This window comes from Elgaria multicarinata, chromosome 7, assembly GCF_023053635.1.
Source record: "Elgaria multicarinata webbii isolate HBS135686 ecotype San Diego chromosome 7, rElgMul1.1.pri, whole genome shotgun sequence".
Taxonomy (NCBI): domain Eukaryota; kingdom Metazoa; phylum Chordata; class Lepidosauria; order Squamata; family Anguidae; genus Elgaria; species Elgaria multicarinata.
The window spans coordinates 112,536,241-112,561,197 of NC_086177.1; the positions used below are offsets into that span (position 1 = coordinate 112,536,241).

Sequence of the window (24,957 nt, forward strand, 5' to 3'; positions counted from 1 at the left end):
AAGTGGAGTAACATGGTCAGAGCGGCGAGCCAGGAAGATGATCTTAGCAGCAGAGTGGTGAACAGAAACCCACGAACTGATGTGAGAAGAAGGAAGGCCAGAGAGAAGAAGGTTGCAGTAGTCCAACCGAGAAATAACCAATGCATGAACCTTCCCCCCCCATCTTTTATTATTATTATTTTGTGCTTCGTTTGCACCCATTTACTTAATACAGGGAACTTTTACACGGGAAAGCACTCAACGATGATGCCTGTGTTGCATGGGGAGGGTGGGGACAATGACATTGTGTAGAAAAGAGCTTAAGTTAAAGCCAGAAGAGGGGGGAGGGGGATTTGAGCCCCTCTGATGAGCGTGTGTCTCCCTGCCCATCAGAGCCCCGTCCGGAAGACGTAGAAGAAGCTGGCCAGGGTTGCCATGGTCACAACGGCGTAACTGGTCTTCACGCTGCTGGGCCCTCCGCTGTTGCAGTAATCGGTGATGCAGCAAGTGGTTGTAATGTTTGTTTTGCCCCTCTTGATTTCAGTGTCGAAATTTGGGCAGTCCGGAGCGCACCATTTGCTGATGGAAAAGTCCTGGCCTGAAAAAACAGGATTCAGACAAGAGAGAGGGTGGGGATAAGAAAGTGCCATTACATTTGGCGACAGGCAACACTGGCCCCACCAGATGTCTTCCAACGGCCGGTCATATGGTAGTTTCTCAGGTTTTTTCCCCCAGGATAAAATTAGGGTGACCATATTTGGGAAACCAAAAAAGAGGACACCTAGTGTGTGTGGGGGGAAGCAGCTTTCTGAGTCCTCCAGAAAGTACATTATTCCCCCACCACCTTAAAGAACCCGATTGGAGTGGAGGAAGGGAAAGGATTTCATTCCACTCCAATTGGGGACTTTTCTATAATGTCCACGAATGACCCACTTTCCCCTTTAAGACCTCAATTGGAGCTCGGGGTGGGGGAATGATGTGCCTCAAGAAAGCATGTCATTCCCTCCTGCCATGCTAATGGCAGCCTTAAAGAGGAAGGTGTGTCATTCCAGGACATTATTGAAAATTATAGAAAATCCCCCCTGACACCATGGAAAGAACAAAAACCAGGACAAATCCGGGGAAATCCTGACAGTTGGTCACCCTAGATAAAATGCCCCTCCTGGCCAGGCCTGACCCAAAGTAGTTTACCTGCCTGCTTGCCCGCCAGCCGTTGATGCCTACCCTCCTTCCTGGCACATGTATGCATACCCCCACCTCTCTTGGAAAGCTCATGTCTCATGAGACTTCTGGGGAAAGGTGCAAGAGTCTCACGAGACTTCAGCTGACCTCATCGTGATATTTGAGAGTTCCGAGAGAGGCCGAGAAGCGTGCGAGCGACCAGCTGCTTCTTGTTCCTGCCGGGCACCAGCATGGCCATCCCTGCAGGCAACCAGCCAAAACAAGAAGCAGCAGGAAGGTGAGTGCAGCCAGTGGGTTGCCCAACCAGTCCAGATGGGCAGGAGGCATGCAAGTGTCCAGCCAGTTTTTGGTCCTGCCGGCGGGCACAGCCAAACAAACAGTCCAGGCGGGTGCGAGCCAGCCGGGAGCCATGCAGTAGCGTCCGCTTCTTGATCTCACCAGCCGTGCGCAGCTGTAAGTGTGCCCAAGAAGCCGTGAGTATGCCCACGGGCATAGCCAGCCAGCTTGCCGCTCTTCCCAGATTTTGCCGTCTGATGCACCCACATCACGCTGCTTCAGGGAAGAGCCGTCCCTGCTCTCTTCTCGATCTTCCAGAGTGCAGGACACGGAATAATGGGCTCAAGTTAAAGGAAGCCAGATTCCAGCTGGACATCAGGAAAAACTTCCTGACTGTTAGAGCAGTGCGACAATGGAACCAGTTACCTAGGGAGGTGGTGGGCTCTCCCACACTAGAGGCCTTCAAGAGGCAGCTGGACAACCATCCGTCAGGGACGCTTTAGGGTGAATTCCTGCATTGAGCAGGAGGTTGGACTCGATGGCCTTGTAGGCCCCTTCCACCTCTGCTATTCTATGATTCTATGATTCTACGAAAAGTTTTCAATCACTTTGTCCAAATGTCTTGACTGTTTAAAAATATGTTTTGTTTTTTAAAAAACTGTTTGAAAAAGGGACTCGACGTTTCGGATCTCTCGATCCTTCCTCAGGAGCTGATTAGACAGAATAACATGAAAAAACAAAGAGTCAAAATGGAGCAGTTAAAAGCCTTCTGCACGTTCTTTTCGCCTGTTATCTTTCAACTGCTGCATTTTGACTCTTTGTTTTTTCATGTCATTCTGTCTAATCAGCTCCTGAGGAAGGATCGAGAGATCCGAAACATCGAGCCCCTTTTCAAACAGGTTTTTTTTAAAAAAAAAAAAACATATTTTTAAACAGTTGAGACATTTGGACAAAGAGATTAAAAACTTTTCTACTCTTCAACACTCGAGTCTCTCTCTCTTTTTTATTGGTTAAACGTGATGTTTTTCCCTCATTAATTTGACATAAGATGTTTAAGACAAAATATACCGGCATTTTGATACCACCCTTTTTGGCCCTTCCTTCTTTGCATTTGGCCACACCCACCACTGTAATGGGCAGGGCCATAAATTGCAGTGGGTGGGGCCAATTTGAGAGAACTTCTCCAAAACTGAATTCAGCCCTCGGGCTGAAAGATGTTCAAGAGCCCTGCATTCATAAAATCATAGAATCATAGAATAGCAGAGCTGGAAGGGGCCTACAAGGCCATCGAGTCCAACCCCCTGCTCAATGCAGGAATCCACCCTAAAGCATCCCTGACAGGTGGTTGTCCATTCTAAAACCATATTTGACATTTTTATTGTAATCTTTGTTGGTGCCTTTTTCTTTCCTCCCGAACATCTTCCTAGGCTAAACCAGGGCCAAACCAAGGCATTTTGTTGTATGACGGGCAAGCCAAGTTCCACCCCAATTCCATGTACAGATGCTGACAGGGGTGGCAGATGAATTTTACTTCCAGACCACCATTCCGTGCCCCCCCCCCAGCAATTGCTACCTGAGGCAGCCGCCTCACTCCGCTTAAGGACAGGGCCGGCCATGCACTAAATGTGCCCACTTCATTTATTTTGTTTATTTATTTATTTATTTATTCATTTTATTGCACTTATATACCGCTCCCATAGCCAGGGCTTTCTGGGCGGTTTACAGAAATTCTAAAATTAAGATAAAAACGAGTATACAAAATTTAAAATGCTAAAACACAGAACATACACACATAAAGCATTAAAAACCATTAAAAAACTAAACATGTGAGTGATTAAGATGTGCCGCCATATGCCTGGGCAAAGAGGAAAGTCTTAACCTGGTGCCAGAAAGATAGCAGCGTTGGTGCCAGGCGAGCCTCGTCAGGGAGATCATTCCATAGTCTGGGGGCCACCACCGAAAAGGCCCTGTCCCTCATTGCCACACTCCGAGCCTCTCTCGGAGTAGGCACCCGGAGGAGGACCGTAGATGTTGAACGTAGTGTCCGGGTGTATTCACGTCGGGAGAGGCGTTCCGTCAGGTATTGTGGTCCCAAGCTGTATAAGGCTTTATAGGTCAAAACCAGCACCTTGAATTGGGCTCAAGAAACATACAGGCAGACAGTGCAAGCGGACCAGAGCAGGTGTTATATGGTCGAACCTTCTGGTTCCCGAAATCAATCTGGCCGCTGCATTTTGCACGAGCTGCAGCTTCCGAACCATCTTCAAAGGCAGCCCTACATAGAGGGCATTGCAGTAATCTAACTTGGAGGTTACCAGAGCATGGACAACTGAAGCCAGGTTATCCCTGTCTAGATAACCTTTAGCTTTTCTTCATAGGATATGCTGGCAAGATCCTCTATCTGATAAGGGATTCCTCTTGCTAATACGTTATACATGGGGCTGCCTTTGAAAAATGTCCGGAAACTTCAACTGGTACAAAACAGGGCAGCACGGTTACTAACAGGGACTGGCCGACGAGACCACATTACGCCAGTCCTTTTCCAGCTTCATTGGCTGCCAGTCCAGGTCTGGGCCCAATTCAAAGTGCTGGTATTAACATTTAAAGCCCTAAACGGCTTGGGGCCAGGCTATCTAAAGGAACGCCTCCTCCCATATGTACCTGCCCGGACCCTAAGGTCATCCTCAGGGGTCCTTCTCCGAGAGCCCCTGCCAAAGGAAGTGAGGCAGGTGGCTACCAGGAGGAGGGCCTTCTCTGCTGTGGCACCCCGCCTGTGGAATGAGCTCCCTAAGGAAGTTCGCTTGGCACCTACATTAGATGCTTTTAGATGCCAGGTGAAGACCTTTTTATTCTCCCAGCATTTTAACAGTCTATAAATAAATTTTAACTTGGTGTTTTAAATTTGTAATTTTGCATTGCTGCTGTTTTTATCTGGTTGAGCTTTTATATTGTGTTTTATATTATGGTTTTATACTGTTGTTTTATACTTTGAATGATTTTAATTTTTGTGAACCGCCCAGAGAGCTCCGGCTATTGGGCGGTATAGAAATGTAATAAATAAATAATAAATAAATAAATAATACTAGCGATAGCAAGTGAAGACCTTGCTGGAAGGGATCCCAATGGATGCAGCTCAGCTAGCCAACATCTTTCCTGAGCAACACATTGGACCAGGTCCTTCACCCCTTTCCGCTCCCTTCCAAGCAGGGCGTGTGCAGCACTGCCCACCTTCCTGTACGCCACTCATGCATCACTCTGACACTTACCTACAGGTTGGTGTGTCAGCGTCACACAATACTTGTCCATATCCGAACACTTAATGTAGTCTGTGCATTCCTCGTGGTTTTTTGCGTTTTGGCACCTGTAGCAGCTCAATGGTGAAACTACAAAAAAACAGGAGAGGTGTGAGGATAATTAAGTCACAATAGCAATGAGTTTTCCATTGAACTTCCTTTTGTATCAGCCAGGGCCAGTATCAGAACCTGACTACAGTGACCATACGAAAAGGAGGACAGGGCTCCTGTGTCTTTAACAGTTGTATAGAAAAGGGAATTTCAGCAGGTGTCATTTGTTAGGGTGGCCATATGAAAAGGAGGACAGAGCTGTTGTATCTTTAACTGTAATGTAGGAAAGGGAATTTCAGCAGGTGTCCTTCGGAGGTATGTAGCACCTGGCAAAATTCCCTTTTCTATGCAACTGTTAGAGACACAGGAGCCCTGTCCTCCTTTTCATGTGGTCATCTAAACCTGACAACCTTAGGCAGTTGCTGGAACCTGACCACCCTGGGTGGCTCTCACTGCTGATGCCTGCCCTGAGGGGGGGGGGTTAAAAAAAACTGGCCCAGTGCTCTGAGCAGCTAGATCTTGCAGCTTTTTTAATATCATAAACCCCCTGCAATTTAGCATCACTCAGGAGCATTGTGGGACATTAAACTGGCAGCTCCCGGCCACTCAGAAATTAAGTGTTCCTTGACCATTTGTTTATCAACCTCAAACTGCAATCCTGCCCCCTGAACTTGTGCTTCACTTTTTCCAGGGGGGGTTAGAGACCCACTTTTGGGAGAAGACTGAGCCAAAGGAGGAATTGAGCACTTCTGCCTCTTCTTTGTCATCAGTTATCAATTTACCGTCCTCATTAAGCAGCTGAACCACCATTTCTTTCCTCTGTCTTTTACTATTCACGTATCTCAAGAAAGCCTTTTTATTGCTTTTAGCATCCCTTGCTAGTCTCAGCTCATTCTCAGCTTTAGCCTTCCTGATGCCATTTTGGCACTTATGTGCTACCTGTCTGTACTCTTCTTTTGTGGCCTGGCCTTCCTTCAACTTCCTATATGTATCCTTTTTTTGTTTTCAGGTCAACTCTAGTTCTGAAGCCACATTGGTTTCTTCTATTGTGTTCTATCTTTTTTCCTTGTTGGAATTGTTTGTAATTGTGTCTTTAAAATGTCCTTTTTAAAAAACTCCCACCCATCTTGCACTCCTTTTCTCATTAGGGCCACTTGCCATGGGACCTTACTTATCATAGTTCTGAGTTTCTTAAAATCAGCTTTCCTAAAATCCAGAGTATGTGCTTTTGCTTCCTTTAAAATCAAGAATTCAAGTATGACGTGGTCACTTTCCCTGAGATCCTGTAACTGTCACTTTATCCACTAAGTCGCCCCTGTGTCAGAACGTGGATCTTCATGGCTCAGTAGTATTGACTATGCAGCCCAAGAGCATGAACCCAACTTCTCAGGCAAAGTTCTTTCCCACCTGCTACCTGAAATCCTTGAACTGGAGACGCTGGAAACTGGTCCTGGGGCTGTATGTAGTCTGCCACTGAAATTGGCCCTACACCAGTATATGGAGACATAGGGTGTGTTTACATTAAAGGGAAATTGTGCTGCTTACCAGGGGCATTTGTGCTTCCTACTTTTTGGCATGATTGTTATGGGCTTAATTACATGGTCAGAGAGGGGCGGCCTCATGGTTTGAATGGCATATTTCCCCTCTGTTCACTTCCATTGAGACTGTGCCCTCTAGTGGCAGAAGATCACACCTTCTTTATGTTACCACTTTAAAAGTGGTTATCTTTTCATGGTGGAATTTGCAACGTTTGCCGTGGGAGATGTCCTGGTTGTTCATGATGTGTTTAAGTAGGGTGATCATATGAAAAGGAGGACAGTGCTCCTGTGCCTTTAATAGTTAAATTGAAAGGAGAATTTCCCTCTTCCCCACAACAGTTAAAGCTGCAGGAGCCCTACCCTCTTTTGTATATGGTCACTCTACTATAGCTCCTGCAGCTTTAATGGTTTTGATGAAGAGGGAATTTCGCCAGGTGCTGCATGCATACAAATGACACTTGCTGAAATTCCCCTTTCAATGCAACTGTTAAAGATACAGGAGCCCTGTCCTCTTTTTCATATGGTCACCATGGTTTAAGAGACCCACAAATGTCCACGAGTGGCCAGTTACGAACATGCTAAAAATCGCTCATTTAGAGCAGCCCATAAATAGCAAGACACAATTTAAAAAAAAAAGCCTGCAAGGCAATATCCAATGCCAGTGATTTTCTAACTGTGTTGCAGTGTTCCCCAAAGCTTTTCAGGGCTGGGGGTCCTCAAATCTGAAGAACAGGAGTGGTGAACTAGCTTCCTTGATGGACAGTTTGCCCAACACTACGGGTAGTCTGCTGTGGTGTTGGAGAGTGTTGGAAGCGTTAGATCCTACTCTCTGTTTGGGAGTGGCGGAACAGATGGTGATGCCGAACAGGCTTGGCCAGTAGCCCACATAAACTGTGCGTGGTGGCCCAGAAGCCTTTATCTGTACGCCGCCCTGAGAGCCTAGTGATATAGGGCGGGGATACAAATGTTTTAATCAGCAAATAAATGTTTTAATAAATGCACAGCAGTGCTGCAACATACATGAAAGAGTCCCTTGCAATGGGAACACCATTTCCTGAAGGTACAAAGCTTGAAAGCCATGGTTCTAAGCTCACTAAGGCCAGCCGTAATCCACACTGGGGATTCATTCAGTGGTGTTCTTGCCACTGCTAGAAAGGCAGGCTCCATAAGAACATAATGTGAGGATGTAACATAGAATCATAGAATAGTAGAGTTGGAAGGGGCCTACAAGGCCATCGAGTCCAACTCCCCGCTCAATGCAGGAATCCACCTTAAAGCATCCCTGACAGATGGTTGTCCAGCTGTCTCTTGAAGGCTTCTAGTGTGGGAGAGACCACAACCTCCCTAGGTAACTGATTCCATTGTCGTACTGCTCTAACAGTCAGGAAGTTTTTTCTGATGTCCAGCTGGAATCTGGCTTCCTGTAACTTGGGCCCATTATTCCATGTCCTGAACTCTGGGAGGATCGAGAAGAGATCCTGGTCCTCCTCTGTGTGACAACCTTTTAAGTATTTGAAGAGTGCTATCGTGTCTCCCCTCAATCTTCTCTTCTCCAGGCTAAACATGCCCAGTTGTTTCAGTCTCTCTTGTGAGGGCTTTGTTTCCATACCCCTGATGTATAGGAGCATAAAGTCAGACCTTCTGGATCAGACAAAAACCTATATCTAATCATGCATCCTGTTTCCTACAGATGCATCCTGGAACCCCACAAGTACCCCATGAGTGCAATGGCCTCCCCCAGCCCAGGGTTTGCTCATTGTCCTTCGTCACTGCCAGTCCTAGCAATAGGCAGGTGAGTGTCATGTCTAACCCTACTGCCCCTGTTTCGGGAGAAGAGCTTTCAGGTAATCAATCAGAATCAGATTCAGAACTAGAAGACGCAGCGCCAGGCACCAGCCGGACCGGACCTTTGGGAGAGGATGCTCTCATGGGAGATTCCTCAGCTGAGAATGAGCCCACTCCAGAGCTTATCTCCTAAAGGCCAAATCCTACACCCTCAGAGGGAAACGAGAGAGCTCCCGGGGGTGAGCATTCTGAAACACTAACTGATGCTAGAATCCACCAGAAGCTCAAACACACAGCGTGTAAAGAGGCCGTGAGAAAGTCGGAGAAATTGCGCCAGAACCTACCTACCACCGCACCAGGCCCTTTGAAGTACGGGCATTTGAGAAGTAACTTCTCTCTCTCTCTCTCTCTCTTCTTGAACAGACAATTGTCTTGCTTAGTTTGCATAGTAATTGCTTAAGGCATCGTTACAAAGAGGCAGACTATATTTAGGATAAAGAGACATTTGTTGCTTAATAAAAGCTTTGTAGATTACTTAGCAAGCCTCATAATTTGCCTCGCATTGAATGTACAAAAGCTTGAGAGGGACAGGACAGTGAGGCACCTGCCTCCAGTAGGAAATTTGGGGCCTCTTGGAAGGGCAGAAGTTTTTTTAATGCATTACTGTCGCTGTGTTTTTTATGTCCTGGGAGAGGCACTTGTGAGGACTTTCTCCCTCGGGTGCTAAATTATCACGGCTGGCCTCAGATATTATGCACCATGACTTAGAGGGGTGGTGGTTGCCATCTGCTGTTCTGCTCTGCCAGAAAAAAAATGGACAATTTCATAGAAATCATAGAAAAGCAGAGTTGGAATGGGCCTACAAGGTCATCGAGTCCAACCCCCTGCTCAAGGCAGGAATCCACCCTAAAGCATCCCTGACAGATGGTTGTCCAGCTGCCTCTTGAAGGCCTCTAGTGTGGAAGAGCCCACAACCTCCCTAGGTAACTGATTCCATTGTCGTACTGCTCTAACAATCAGGAAGTTTTTCCTGATGTCCAGCTGGAATCTGGCTTCCTTTAACTTGAGCCCGTTATTCCGTGTCCTGCACTCTGGGAGGATGGAGAAGAGATCCTGGCCCTCCTCTGTGTGACAACCTTTCAAGTATTTGAAGAGTGCTATCCTGTCTCCCCTCAATCTTCTCTTCTCCAGGCTAAACATGCCCAGTTCTTTCAGTCTCATGCAGTCTCATGCAAATTTGAATTGATCTGCATGGTATCAAAATAAATGGTCTGTGGCAATATCAGAAAAAATAACTTATGACTTGCTTCAAATTCAAGGAAAACCAGACTCAACGTCGTTCGAAGCCATATGGGGGAGATTAGTTCAATATGCATCACAGCTGAATGTACAGCAATGTTTGCCTGCTTCAGCTCTGAATATATGGACATTGTAACAACAAATGAAGGAATACCGCACATTTATGATTTAATTTCCCCCCTTCTCTTTTTCTTTCTTTCCTTTTCTTTTTTGTCTCCTTTTTTCTTTTTAATATTTCTTCTTCAATTAAGGTTCCTTCCCTTAGAATTTGTATCAATCAACTTTTATTTTTTCTTCTTTGTATATTATACATATTCACATAGCTGTAAGTTTGATATTAATTGTTAGGGGATTGTTTGCATTCATTCCCTTTTTTATCACTTTAAATATTTTTAAAAAAATGTTTTTAAAAGAATCTCTTGCAGCGGTAAATTTCATAAAGAAGACCTTTCACTTGTCTGAGTTGAACCCAACTTAGTATAAATGCCTTGAAATGAGTGGGACCTAAGTCATGATTAACTTAAGTTCCATTGGTTTCAATGGGTCTACTCAAAGTATGCCTAAGTTTGAATTCATCCCTCTGTCCTGAATTTGCCACCCATCAATTTTCCTACTCGACAAACAACCATCTGATTTTTGCGATCAAGAGCAGGGCTGAGCAATCCCTTCAATTCCCCGGGGTTATTTTCATGTAAGGCAGTCTTTGTGCATGGTACAACCCTTCTTATTCATCTGGGATGCTGAGCAAGCCAGAGAGTATTTTGCAACGATAAGGAGTGATTTTGAAATGTTGTGCATTTTCATAGTTGTGCATTTTTCATTGGAGGCACCTTTTCCCAGTGCCCGTACACTGGGGAGAAAGTGAGTGTGTGCATAATGCCAGCTGCGTGGGGATGGAATGAGAAAATGGCGGACGTGTTGGCCATCAAGCAAAGGTGTTGGCCATTATGGGACCATTCCATTAAAAGCAGTCACGTGGGGAGGAGTGGAACACACAAATTGCAAGAGCAACAAGCCAGGTTGTCTTCTACAAACAGCACTTTGGGTTTCTACAGGCTATAAAAGACACTATAAAGTCCACTGTAAAGCTTTATAGGCCAAACGTTGATGTCATCCCCAGCGTCATCCTCAGAGGCACAGAAGCTGTGGCGCAATCAGATTCCGGAGCCAGCCGGGACATCATGAGGCAGCTGGGAGAAGAATCCAAACAGCCCCACCCCACCCCACAGACCCAAACCAAATGACATGGAGCCCAATCCACCTGATGGGCTCTTGCACTGCTTCTGTTCATCTCAATGAGCTTCAGCCAGGAGACATTTGTGGTGGAGATCTGCCTGTCTCCCAATCTAAAGCCCTAGAGACAGTGACTAGGCCTATATCCCAGGATTGTCCCAGGATCATCCCTGTGCATCCAAATGACACACAGGCAGGGCCGGTGCCAGACTATTTTGCGCCCTAGGCAGGCGCGCCGTACTGAAGCCGCCCCCCGCACCCGTTCTTGGCTTCAAAGCCAGGACGCTGGGGTTGGGGGACAGGGTGGGGGTTTCGAAGCGGCACGCCCGGAAGTGGCTTCCGGGTGCACTGTTCTGAAGCTGCCGCCCCACCCCCCAACCTCAGCATCCTGGCTTTGTAGCCAGGAGCAGCTTCCAGCTGGGCGCTGGCTTCAAAGCCAGGACACTGGGCTTGGTGGGTGGCTGCGGCAGCGGCTTTGGAATAGCGCGCCCGGAAGCCGCTCTAGGAGAGCAGCTTCCATGCACACCGTTTGGCGCCCTCCTTTCCTTGGCGCTCTAGGCCGCCGCCTGAGATGCCTCTATGATAGCGCCGGCCCTGCACACAGGGGATCCCGGGAGCAGGCAGGGATGACCCCTCCATTTGCCTGGGATAATCCTTAGGTCTAGCTAAGGCCAGCCTTATTTAGCCTGGTGCTGCTCAAATGTGCTGGATTACAACTCCCATAGTCCAACACATCCGGAGGACAGCAAGTTGGGTAAGACTGCTTTAATTGTACCCATAAGAAGCTAGCAAAGGACTTTTCACATTACATTCACTGTCTGTCTTGTCCAGCATTCAATTGACCAAGAAGATGCTTCTAGGAAAGCCACAAGCGGTGTGTGAAGGCAAACACCTTTGCTGCTTCCTAACCAACAGGTATTCAGTGGCTTACTACCTCTGAACCTGGAGTTTGCATGCAGCCACCAGGACTGGTAGGTAGGGTGACCCTATGGAAAGGAGGACAGGGCTCATGTATCTTTAACAGTTGTAAAGAAAAGGGAATTTCAGCAGGTGTCATTTGTAGGCATGCAGCACCTGGTGAAATCCCCTCTTCATCACAACAGTTAAAACTGCAGGAGCTATACTACAGTGACCAGATTTAAAAGAGGGCAGGGCACCTGCAGCTTTAACTGTTGTGATGATGAGGAAATTTCACCAGGTGCTCCATATATACAAATGACACCTGCTGAAATTCCCTTTTCTATGCAACTGTTAAAGATGCAGGAGCCCGGTCCTCTTTTCCATAGGGTCACCCTACTAGTAGGAGCCACTCATAGACTTTTCCTGCATGCATTGATCTAATCCCCTGCTCCAAGCCAACAGAGCCAGTAGCAATGAATTCCATAAGTTCATTATGCACTGTGTGAAGACAAACTTTCTTTGGTTTGTCCTGGCAAACAGTTCCATTGGATCAGCCGCAATGCAATTGCACAGCGTCGCTGCCTCTCTTTTCACAAGGGTGTTGAACCTCTTTCAACCTGACAACCAAATTTAGTTTTGGAGAAGCTCTTCGGTGGCTGCAGAGTAGTGGTGGGCGGAGCCAAAAGCAAAAACAGCTGGCCCCAAAACCAGTTAGGTGAAATATGGGCAGGATGTGGTGTTGGGTGGGGAACATATTATCATGAGAAATGCATCATGTTCCTAGTCCTCAAGGTGGCCAAGATCATATCTGGGCAAATGGGGACCTCACTTTTATGTGTTTGGTTGTGGCGCTGGGAACCTCACCTCAGCCACTCCCCTGGCATACCTCTAGTGCAGTTACACCCAAGCATTTTGTTAGATGTGACTGGAGAGACAAGATGGAGCTTTATGTTGCAAGCGCTTGGAGACAGATGTTCAAGGGGGTGGTGTGACAGCTCAGAACAGCCTTCCCCAAGACGGCACCATCCTGTTGGGTTGGTGGTGCTGGCTGGGAAAAATGGGAGTTGTGGTCATATCTGAAGGGGTCCAGGTTGGAGGTAGCTGATGTCGTGTGCCAAAAAAGGTCTTCTTTACTTTCTTTCTACAATTGCCAAATTCTGCCGTGGACACATGGACACACACACACAGGGCTCATCTGGAACATGTTCAGAAGAGGGCAACCAGGATGATCGGGGGTCTGGAAACAAAGCCCTATGAAGAGAGACTGAAAGAACTGGGCATGTTTAGCCTGGAAAAGAGACGATGGAGGGGAGACATGAGAGCACTCTTCAAATACTTGAAAGGTTGTCACACAGAGGAGGGCCAGGATCTCTTCTCGATGCTCCCAGAGTGCAGGACACGGAATAACGGGCTCAAGATAAAGGAAGCCAGATTCCAGCTGGACATCAGGAAAAAATTCCTGATTGTTAGAGCAGTACGACAATGGAATCAGTGACCTAGGGAGGTGGTGGGCTCTCCCACACTAGAGGCCTTCAAGAGACAGCTGGACAACCATCTGTCAAGTATGCTTTAGTGTAGATTCCTGCATTGAGCAGGGGGTTAGACTTGATGGCCTTGTAGGCCCCTTCCAACTCTGCTGTTCTATGATTCTATGATTCTACACCAACCAGGATATTGCACTATGAAAGCGGTATGAGAGCGGTATATAAAGGCAGCAACCGCACCAAGCAGGATATAGCACTATGAAAGCGGTATGAGAGCGGTATATAAAGGCAGCAGCTGCACCAAGCAGGATATAGCACTATGAAAGCGGTATATGGTATGTGTCAATGGGACCCAAATGTTGTCAGTGCACTTCAATACCGCTATAAAGCAGTAGTGTGGCTCCTGCCTTTATATACTACTTTCATACCACTTTCATAGTGGAATATCCCTCCTGGTATAGATTAGGCCAGAAAGAGAGAGAGAGAGAGAGAGAGAATTGCATCAATTTGACAGAGATGCAAGCCTATACATGTTGTTTACTTGGAAGTAAGTCGCACCAGTGGAGGCTGGTTTCTCCGACGTCAGTGGGGTGGTGAATCCACCCTGGGTTTCAGAACAAATCAGAATTCTAAAGGGGCTCTCCAAGGAGCTTATTCCCTACTCCTAAAATAGGTTCAGAATCTTGGAGAGCTCCTGTAGAGTTCTCACAGGTTCTGACTGAAAACCAGATCTGATTCACCGCCCCACTGGCATGAGAGTCACCACCCTCCATTGAGTTCCGCTGTATTCAATGGGTCTGACTCCCTAGTGAGTTTGCATAGGATTGCTGCCTTAAAGCGCTAATTTCTGCCTGATCAGTATATTGATTGATTGATTGATTGATTGATTGATTGGATTTATATCCCAGCGTTTTTCCTCCAAGGAACCCATGCAATATACATAACCCTCTTCCTCCCCATTTCATCTTCGCAACAACAACCCTGTGAGGGAGGCTGGGCTGAGAGTCCGTGACTGGCCAAAGTCACCCAGCAAGCTTCCATGGCTGAGTGGAGACGAGAACCCAGATCTCCCGACCTACTTGGAAGCAAGTCCCACTGCGTTCAATGGGGCTTAAACCCACGTTAAGTGTGACTAGGGTTGCATTGCTAGTCTCCTGTCATTACTGTTTTGTAGTTTAATTATATCAGAGCTTCACAGCTCCTGCAGGAAAGGAAAGGCAAAGCTCCTCCATCAGTCAGTCTTTCACGCAGTGAGCAACTGCCAACCTCACCACTTTCACAGGTAGAAGGTTTGACCAGAGACAGAGCATAGTTTTTTAAAGAGTATGTACCTGCCCGGACCTTAAGATCATCCACAGCGGCCCTTCTCCGTGAGCCCCTGCCAAAGGAAGTGAGGCAGGTGGCTACTAGGAGGAGGGCCTTCTCCGCTGTGGCACCCCGGTTGTGGAATGAGCTCCCCAGAGAGGTCCGCCTGGCGCCTACACTGTTCTCCTTTCGTCGCCAGCTGAAGACCTTTTTATTCTCTCAGTATTTTAACAACTAATTTTGACTTAAATTTAAATTTTACTGTTCTAACGCTGTATTTTAATCTTATATCAATTTTGCTGCGTGGTTTTTAATCTTGGTTGTGCTTTTTATACTGTGTTTTGTATTTGTGCTTTTAACCTGTTGGTTGTTTTATTATGGTTTTAATTTTTGTGAACCGCCCAGAGAGCTTCGGCTATTGGGCGGTATAAAAATGTAATGAATAAATAAATAAATAAAAATAAGAGTTGCTTGCCCGTTCTCATGCTCCTTTGCGCACCTGTTTCGTTCGTCCCGCTACCACCTTCTGGCCACAAATTGCCAAACGAAATGCGCAAAACTGCCAATCCCTGTCTGGACGCCCTAACTGGTACTTGGGATCAATTTTGGTGCATAACGAGGGCAGGCCTGGAGCCCATATGCTGGGACTAGGGAGCGTAGGATACCAACACCCACGTGCACATTGATACTGCTCTGCAATACATCTGCAAGGCAAAGATGAGTTACTATGCAGCAGAGGTGAGAAACTCGTGGCCCTCCCAATATTGTTGGACAGCAACTCCCCAATCCCTGACTATGCTGAGCTGATGGGAACTGGAGTCTCCTGGAAGTTGGAGCTAGTGCAGAATGCAGCAGCTCAGCTGTTGTCTCCCTTTCAACTCTGAAGGAACTGCACTGACTGCCTATTGGCTACTGGGACCAGGATACCTGAGAGGTCATCAGAAGGCATGCCCCTGGTGTTTCCACATGGAACTGATTGGAGTCCACCACAAAAAGAGCCTTCAGCGTGGTGGCCCCCTTCCTTTGGAACTCCCTGCCACTGGAGGTCAGGCAGGCGCCCAAACTGCATTGCTCTATTCCAGGAAGCATTCCTCAACTGACCAGCAACCGTTTTTATTGGCATCATGTTCTTTAAAATGGTATTTACTATTCTTTAAAATGGTATTTACTATTTTACTTATGTTCACGGCTCAGGAACATTCTAGATATGGAGCAGCATACAATAAATAAAATAAAATAAGTAAATATATATATATGGAAAGCACCGGTTCCTTAGTTCTGCTGTACGGAGGCATCGTAACAGCAGACACACACACTTAGTTTACTGTAGCCCAGATTGCAAGCAAACCTTCCGAACACCAATTCATCTAAGAGCAACCAGAGATGTCTACAACCCGTCACTTATACAGGGCACTCGTCTGCAACGGTAGAGACGCAGTTTTTACAGAGCAGATCCACGGATCTGCATCACACCTGCGTTAAAATCTGCAGCTGCACATCAGGTGCTCAGTCAAAAGCACACAGAATTGAACAGTTGCCCACTGAAGATGCTAGTTTACTTAGGACGCCATCCAATGCATGTCTGAGCAATGCTGGGAGTTGTAGGTCTGTCTAAACATGCATAGGATGGCGTTCTTAATGGCCTGCCACACACACCCATTCAAAAGTACAGGTAGCTGTAGAATTTAGTGCAGTGCTGAATAACTGTGGTACACCACATGTGCAGTTGGCTGAATTGCATGGCATCTTGTGATAATATATACAAACCTGCTGCCTGCTCAGAATATTAACTCACATGCAAATATGTGATTTTAACACTAGCGTCGAAAAATCATAGAATCAGAGTTGGAAGGGACCACAAGGATTATCTAGGATGAGAGTGGCTGTCCAGCCTCTTCTTAAAAACCTCCAGAGATGGAGAACCAACAACCCACATAGGTGGACTGCGTCACTGTTGTTCAGGAAGTTTTTTTCTTATATTTAATCAAAATCTAGGTAGCTATAACTTATACCCATTATTTCAGGTCCTAATTTCTGTGGCCACGGAAAATTGTTCTTGACCATCTTCCCTATGGCATCTTTTTATGCACCTGGACACTGCTCACCTGTCTCCCATCAGTCTTCTTTTCTCCAGATTGAATATCCCAAATTCTTTCAGCCTCTCTTCATAAGGCATGTCCTCACCCTAACTTACACTTACACACCAAGATATGAGTGTTGACCGTATTACAAAGAGTTAAAATTTCTAGGGCAGGCATTTATTCTATACACACTTATTTTTAATGCTAGCTGCTTAAATCATCACTTGAATAAACAGGCAACACAGTATTGGTCATGGGTACAGTACTAAGCACATGTCATAAATCCTGAAAAGCAGAATGCTAATCTCAATTGAGCTGTAGATTTGATGCACGGTCATGGACAAATTGCTCCCCAGACTGTAAAATGGGAACAAGCAACATAAGATTGATGCCCTGACTCACATGAACATTTGAAAGCAATTTGCAGTCTTTGCATTAATAATATACTAGAGTCTGGTCTCTGTGCAAGCTGAGCAAAAAAGACTACTCCGTGGTAGAGCATACGTTTGACATGTTAAAAGCCCCCAGCTTCCATCTCCAGTTAAAGGTTCACACACACACACCGCAGGGCTAAGGAAAAGACTTTCTGTCTGGAGAATCTCAACAGAAGACAGAACTGAACTAGATTGAGCAAGAGTCTCACTTCGTATAAGGCAGCTGCTCTGAGAGTGTGTAACGGATAAGTAAGAACATTAAGGCGCAATCCTATGCACGTTTAGACAGGAAAAAAGTCCTACAACTCCCAGGACAGGAGAACAGGGCTCCTGTATCTTTAACAGTCGCATAGAAAAAGGAGTTTCAGCAGGTGTCATTTGTATACATGCAGCACCTGGTGAAATTCCCCCTTCATCACAGCAGTTAAAGCTACAGGAGCCCTGCCCTCTTTTGTATCTGGTCACTCTAACATATCCCCTGCAGTTTTAACTGTTGTGATGAAGAAGGGATTCCACCAGGTACTGCATGCATACAAATGACACCTGCTGAAATTCCCTTCTCTATCCAACTGTTAAAGATACAGGAGCCCTGTCCTCCTTTCCATAGCGTAACCCTACTCCCAGCCTTCACCAGCCAACATGCTGAGAGTTGCAGAACTTTTTTTCCTGTCTAAACATGCATAACATTGCACCCTTCCAAACTTTAGAAGGAATGAACAAATATATACATATAAAACTTGTATTGGAGAGTGTCCAATAAGTTTCCAGTGAGTTCCAGGTGCTCTGAGTTTTGATGGATTAAAAAAGAACTGGAAAGATAAAACCATTGCAAGACCTCTATTCAGCAGCATGGAATTGCTATTTCTGCTACTGAATCTCAACCATAAAAGTTGTGCTTCATGCCGGGGATCATCCCCGAACACCTCCTAGATCCCTTTTCAAGGTGACCCCACCCATTGTTTAGCACCAGGGGATCCCCTCACACATGCCCACTCACCTCTCCCCATGCAGAGGGCTGAGACCAAAAGCACAGCACTGAATGCCTTCATCTTGTCTTCTCAATTTGCAAAGACCAGGCAGCTATTCCATCATTATATATGTCGGAGCTACTAATTAAACCCAAACGTGTTACACATTGAGGGTGGTGTCATGTGTTAGAGGCACATGATTCCTCAAAGGATACATTGTGCATTTGGATATTCCTGTGAATGGGAATGTTTGCCAAAGGAAAGCCAATGAGTTCATGTTGGAACTTGCACGAAATTCCCCTGGGGAAAACCACCAACATCCCACTGGAAGCCACCCATGCCCCGCCTGCACCGAGGCTAAACATGGGTTAATTAACCCATGACAACCCCCGATGTCATGTGACCCAGCCCATTGTGCCATCCTGCCCACAAATGCTGAGGTCTTTCCAGATTAATTGGTTCCTTGCGTTGAATTACAGTCAAGGAAAACAGCCTTGCTTGCTTTCAGAGCATGCCATAACATGAAACAGCAGAGGCAGCTTACAAAATGTTGCTGTGAGTCCAAGGCAGCCTTCCCCAATCCAGCGCCCTCCAGATGCGTTGAAAGACAACTCCCAAATATTAGGAATGCCAACAGGCACACAACTGCGTAACAATTTTAACAATACAATCAAACAGTGGTGATATACCGAGTTGCAATAATGACTTCTATTTTATATAGTGCTCTCAAATAGAGCAATTCAAGTATGCAAAATTATAACGATGACAACACAAGGCAAAACAAGGCAAGATAAGGCAATAGTTGCTTCTAAGGGTCCTTAGAAGTACTAATAGTACCTTGGCAATACGATATAACGACAAATATACTGTATTATTAATTATTGGCAGGATTCCGGTTATCTATCTTTCCCCGTTTCGTCAGTTCATTTCAGACTTCCTCAGACGTATATTCCTTCAAGTCACCACGTGCCATCAAGAGCCGTGGGGTAGATAACCGGAATCCTGTCAATAATATTTATTTATTTATTTATTTATTTATATAGCCCCATCAGTGTATATGGTGCTGTACAGAGCAAAACAATAAAATAGCAAAACCCTTCCACATAGGCTTACATTCTAATAGAATCATAACAAAACAATAAGGGGAAGAGAATGCACCAAACAGGCACAGGGTAGAGTAAAACCAACAGAATAAAAGTAAGTTCAAAATCAAGTTTTAAAAGCTTTAGAAAAAAGAAAAGTTTTTAGCTGAGCTTTAAAAACTGCGATTGAACTTGTAGGTCGCAAATGTTCTGGAAGAGCGTTCCAGGCATAAGGGGCAGAAGAAGAAAATGGATGAAGCCGAGCAAGGGAAGCAGAGACCCTTGGGCAGGTAAGAAACATGGCATCAGAGGAGCAAAGAGCATGAGTGGGGCAATAGTGTGAGATGAGAGAAGAAAGTTAGGAAGGAGCTAGACTGTGAAAAGCTTTGTAGGTCAACAGGAGACGTTTATATTGGACTCTGAGGTGAATTGGAAGTAGGGATGTGCTCCGCTCCGATTAGAATCGGAGAATCAGAAGCAAATTGGCCTGCTCCACCTTGCCCAGAGGCGGAGTAGAAGCGGACCGTGGACCCTTAGAAGCATGGTGAAGAGAAGCGGCCATAGGAGAAGCGCTTCTCTTTTCGTGGAGCGATCCGCCCGCCATTTTGGATCATTTCACCCATAGGATTGCATTGCGGAAAAGAATAGGGGATAACTGTGTTGTTTTTTAAGCTATCTTTCTGAAACTTCTTGTGCTTAGAGAGTCGTGGCTGGGGGTCATTTTGAGCTTACTCTCAGCACTCTGCGTGGTGCGGTTCACTTGCTATATATTTTTTTAAAATCGGGTAAAAAAAGCGGGAGAGGTACCTTTTTGAAGTGCTGAGAGGCAGATTCATGATCACATGATCCCAAAGTTGGAGGAGGGGATAAGCAAAACGGGATACTAGTAACTTGGGATACTGGGAAACTTCTCTTTCTTAGTCTGAACGGACTTTTCCCAGTGTTTTTTAAAACAGCAGCCCCATCAAATGCACAAACACAACCTGAAATCATATACTAAGCAAATAAATGACAGATAGGAAACACAGCACACAGCACTGCTACCCACCCTAACCTTGGTGAACAACTGTATTGTATTGTATTTCTTTATTTACAGTCAACAGACCAATATAAAACAAGAAGATACATCATTATATAAAACAGTACAAAGTAGGGATAAAAAATAGGGAGTGTTACAAAACCACTAAAGATACTAGATTGTTATTTGTTGGTTTCTGAAAAGGGAACAGAATTGGGTTATTGGGGCCTAGCATAGTGAAAAAGGGAGGGATATATAGATAATAAAATTGCTAATCTGTGGATTTAAGCGCAATCAACATCCATAAGAGATCTGGTGTGGATGGCCAAATTCAGGAATTTGGCCACCTGCTCAGTGGTAGATTTACTGGAGCCCTGAAGTAGACTAATCAGGAGTGACTCAGGGGATCGTCCAGGGAGACGTTGCATAATAGGACATAATAGGTCTTTCCTTGCCAGTTGGTAAAAATTGCAATGGAAGAGCACATGCAGAATGGATTCCACCTCGATGTTATTACATGGGCAGTATCTGTTTTTGGATGGAATTTTCTTATATCTGCCCTCCAGCAACTTGGAGGGGAGGACATTAAATCTTGCTAGGGTGAATGCCTTCCTGTATTTGGGAATGGTTAACCAACCCAGGTATGGCATTCCGTCTTTGCAAGACGGGACTGGGAGACCCAATGATTGGGGGGAGCATGGTCCCCAGGCAGTTCCCCGGAGCTCTTGGTGGTCTATATCCAGTAGTCTCTGTTTGGTGATCTGTTTAGCGCTGTCCAAGTCCAGAGATAGCAGGAAAAAAGGGGATAGCCCTATTGAGGTTACTTTTTGCACCACTGCCCTAGACCAGTGAGATTCGGAGGGTTCTAACAGGACTTTGGTAACCAAGGAGTTGGAAGTGAGCGTTAGGTGACAGCGGAGCCAGTAGTGTATGGTGAATATCCAAGCTTGGCATTTTAGTGTACTTAGTCCAGCCTCCAAGTTGAGGGCAGCACCGGAAACACATCTAGGGACTCCGAATATAAGCCTGAGGTAGAGATGTTGCACTCCTTCAAGAGAACTTTTGAAGTGTGGAAACCATATTGGAGCTCCAAACAGAGTCTGAGACACTATTTTAGCTTTGTAAACCCGGATGGCTGCCGGTAGATATTTCCCACCTTTCGCAAAGAGGAATCGGGATAGCGCACCAATAGTTTGTTCAGCTTTGCTCTTGGTGTGTTTGCCATGTGCCCTCCAGTTTTGAGCTTCATGAAACCATATGCCCAGGTATTTATATGCGTCAATTTGGTTGATTCTGTTGTAGATCACAAGCTGAATATGAGCCAATAGCGCAATATGGCTGCAAGAAAGGCAAATGCTATTTTGGGCTGCATTAAGAGAAGTATAGCTTCCAAATCACGTGAGGTACTGGTTCCTCTCTATTTGGCCCTGGTTAGGCCTCACCTAGAGTACTGCGTCCAGTTCTGGGCTCCACAATTCAAGAAGGACGCAAACAAGCTGGAGCGTGTTCAGAAAAGGGCAACCAGGATGATCAGAGGTCTAGAAACAAAGCCCTATGAAGAGAGACTGAAAGAACTGGGCCTGTTTAGCCTGGAGAAGAGAAGATTGAGGGGAGACATGATAGCACTCTTCAAATACTTAAAAGGTGGTCACACAGAGGAGGGCCAAGATCTCTACTCAGAATGCAAGACACGGAATAACAGGCTCAAGTTAAAAGAAGCCAGATTCCGGCTGGACATCAGGAAAAACTTCTTAACTGTTAGAGCAGTGCGACAGTGAAATCAGTTACCTAGGGAGGTTGTGGGCTCTCCCACACTAGAGGCATTCAAGAGGCAGCTGGACAACTAACTGTCAGGGATGCTTTAGGGTGGATTCCTGCATTGAGCAGGGGGTTGGACTCGATGGCCTTGCAGGCCTCTTCTAACTCTGCTATTCTATGATTCTTTGTTAACTTTCTTTTACAACTAACGTAGGGCTCTAAAAGTCCTTGGGTAGAATCATAATATGTGTCTATGATTCTGAACCTTTAATTATCTTATATTTTGGCTTGTGTGGTGATCACAAGCTTTTGCAAGGAAGATAAGTGTTTGCAAAGAACATTTGGCAATTGTGGAACGAAGCCAAGTCACTTATGAGTGGTAAAAGGCACAAATCCTTTCTTAAAAACATTTGCTATGGCAATTAAAGAAACACTTGGAACTACTAAAGTAACAATTATCAAAATTGCAGCTACATAATCTTCACACACATGTAAGATAACTTTAGTGTCTTTTAAATGTTGGGTTGAGTACCTAGGTTGCTCCGTGCTGGTTTCTTCGCCTATGTTGCTGGTGGCTTCCGGTGCACCAGAAGGCAGATAATCGTTGCCTGTGTCCTCTGAGCTCCGGCTACTCAGAGGAGGCAGAGGTTGATGAAAATGTTTTATTCTAGAACAATGTGTCCATTTATGTGTCTATAATAATTTCACTTACAAGTACAAAGCAGCAAGGGCTTTCTCAATCCTGGGGTCCTACTTTTAAGCAGGTAGGCTGGAACAAGCAGGGTTCTTCTAACGACAATCTGGAAAGGTGCAGGAAACGATGGAGCTGGAAAAGAGAAAACTGCAGGGCAATTACATATTCTTGGAATAAAACATTCCCCAATTCCTATTTAATTTTTTCTTGTTCCCCCACTAAAACCTGAGAGGAAAAGCCAAACATTAGTTCAAAAGAAAACAATTTAAGACTCTTTCTGACTTTAACAATGCAATTGGAAATACATCCACCCATTTCAAGGAAATTTCTAATTTAATTTTTGCTAGGGTCTCTTTTCAGGGTCCTATTAACTCTATCTGCCTACCAGACTGGAATCTTCATGAGATGCCAGCCTATTTTTAGGACAAAAGTGCCATGTTCTATTATTATTATTATTATTATTATTATTATTTATTTATATAGCACCATCAATGTACATGGTGCTGTACAGAGTAAAACAGTAAATAGCAAGACTCTGCCGCATAGGCTTACAATCTAATAAAATCATAGTAAAACAATAAGGAGGGGAAGAGAATGCCAACAGGTACAGGGAAGGGTAAGCAGGCACAGGGTAGGGAAAAACTAACAGTAGAAAGTAACAGTAGAAGTCTGCACAACATCAAGTTTTAAAAGCTTTAAAAACTCTACACTACTTAAGAAGTAAAATAGCTTTCTAGATCTGATTTTATGGTTTCAGGCCTGAACAAAACAGTAGGTGTTCAGAAAAAAACCTGAACAAAAACAAGTAGGCGTTCAAAAAAACTTTTACATTTCAACAAAGTCAATCTGGATTCTTAAAAAAAAGATAACAAGTCCATGTCTGCAGAGGCTTCTCTTTTGATGCATTTACAAATGAAGCCAGTAAAAACAATTCACTGAGCATTTATATTCCTTGGCTGATCATGGTTCTCAAAAAAGTCTTTCAGTCATTGAAGAGTCTGATCAATGTCCATCTTGTGAGGTCTTTAAACACCTGGTCTTTAAACAGGGTGGTCATGATGATTCTTGGCACATCAGGGGTAACAAATCCCATCTTTCTGGGTTCTCGAAAACTTTGAGTTATTGTGCTAATTCCAAGTCTTCTTTTTCATAAGGTGGATTCGAATACTGAGAAATGGGCTAGCTCCAATTATGGCAGCTCGCTTGTAGACAAATTAGCCAATTCTTTTGGCAACATCAGGGCTTCTAACAGATCAACTGTTAATTCTCCATGGGTCACTGCTTCATGGGCAGTCACAAATCTTCTTTCTTTCCAAATCTGTCCATGTGATATTTTGAATCAGTAAATATAGTCTTTTGCCTGAAACAAGCATCAGGGCTTCTGTGCATACTACGAGTTCAGCTGCTTGTTGTACAATTGTAGCTGGATCCATCAGTAAACAACTCGAGGTCATCGTATAGGTCTGGGCGAGGTTTGGTGCCAAGTTGCAAGACTTCAAGTCATGCTCTGGAACTTCTTCTTTGTAGTTCAGGTATCAACGTGGCAGGATTCAATGAGGCGAGCCTTGGGTCCACGAGGAGGTTGATCTCATATCTGGACTGGCAGGCAGGGTTCAGGTGTCAGCTTCTTCCACTGTACTCCACTGGTCTGTGCCACGTTTTTAGCACAGCACACTTGAGGCTGGTAGTGCAAACACAGTAATGCAAGCTGGAGTTTTTAATTGCTTTAATCATTTCACAAGTCCATTTTAAAAAAGCAATAGCTGTATTCTTCTTCTGGCTTCTAATTTCAAAGGATACTGATGCAAGAACACAGGGGTGCTTTTAGGCTTCAATTGTAGCTGCATTTAGGGCTCAGGCTCAGGGCTCAAAGCATTTCAAAAGTTCTATTAGGCCAAAGTTAGAATATCTCTGCCCCCCAAAAAAGAACCACTGGGCAATTTTCAGAACACAATGTTCAAAACACACACAAAAATATAGCAATTCAGTATTTCCAATCTTCGTCAGCAGAGGATGCAAGATTGTCCATTCACTAACTTTTTCAAGGCAGGGCTTTTTTTTACCCCCCTTTTCCTTCTGGTCAAAAACCATGCCACGTACACTAACCTTCAAACACTTTCCTTTTTCACTACATTTCAATTTCTCATCTTCTTCACTTCTGCTATTCACATACTTTACTCTTCTTCAAATCAACTTCACTTCAAATCAACTTCTTTTCAAAACAACCAAAACAACCTTTTTAAAAGTCTTTCAAACTATCTCTTCTGCACAGCCGTCTCTCTCTCTCTCTCTCTCTCTCTCTCTCTCCCCACTTTCAGCAACATACTTTTCTTTCTCCCATCTTGGCAAAACGGTTGGCAACAAGGACTTGAGCTTTTCAACTCAGGCAGTGAATCTTCAAAGCTATGGAAGACATTTCTTCCGTGAAAATGGGGTTCTACATTTTCTAATTATCTGAGGTTTGTGAAAGACAAAATACACAAAGTCTTCAAAATCTAAAACAAAAGAGTATTAGCTATCCTACCAAATTTTGTGTCATCTGCAAATTTGATCAGCGTTCCCTACACCTCCTGACAAATCCATGTTGGCTTCTAGTA

The 24,957-nt window shown here is 45.0% G+C and overlaps 1 protein-coding gene across 1 annotated transcript; it reads right to left on the minus strand.

Moving 5' to 3' along the window:
• Positions 1–319: 319 nt before the first annotated feature.
• LOC134402005 (lymphocyte antigen 6E-like) lies at positions 320–17,889 on the minus strand. Its single transcript, XM_063131370.1, has 3 exons — positions 17,838–17,889; positions 4,704–4,820; positions 320–577 (listed from the first exon to the last, which is right to left on the minus strand). The coding sequence occupies exons 1-3, from the start codon at positions 17,887–17,889 to the stop codon at positions 369–371; spliced, it is 378 nt and encodes a 125-aa protein (XP_062987440.1). The 3' UTR covers positions 320–368.
• Between the last annotated feature and the right edge of the window lie 7,068 nt (positions 17,890–24,957).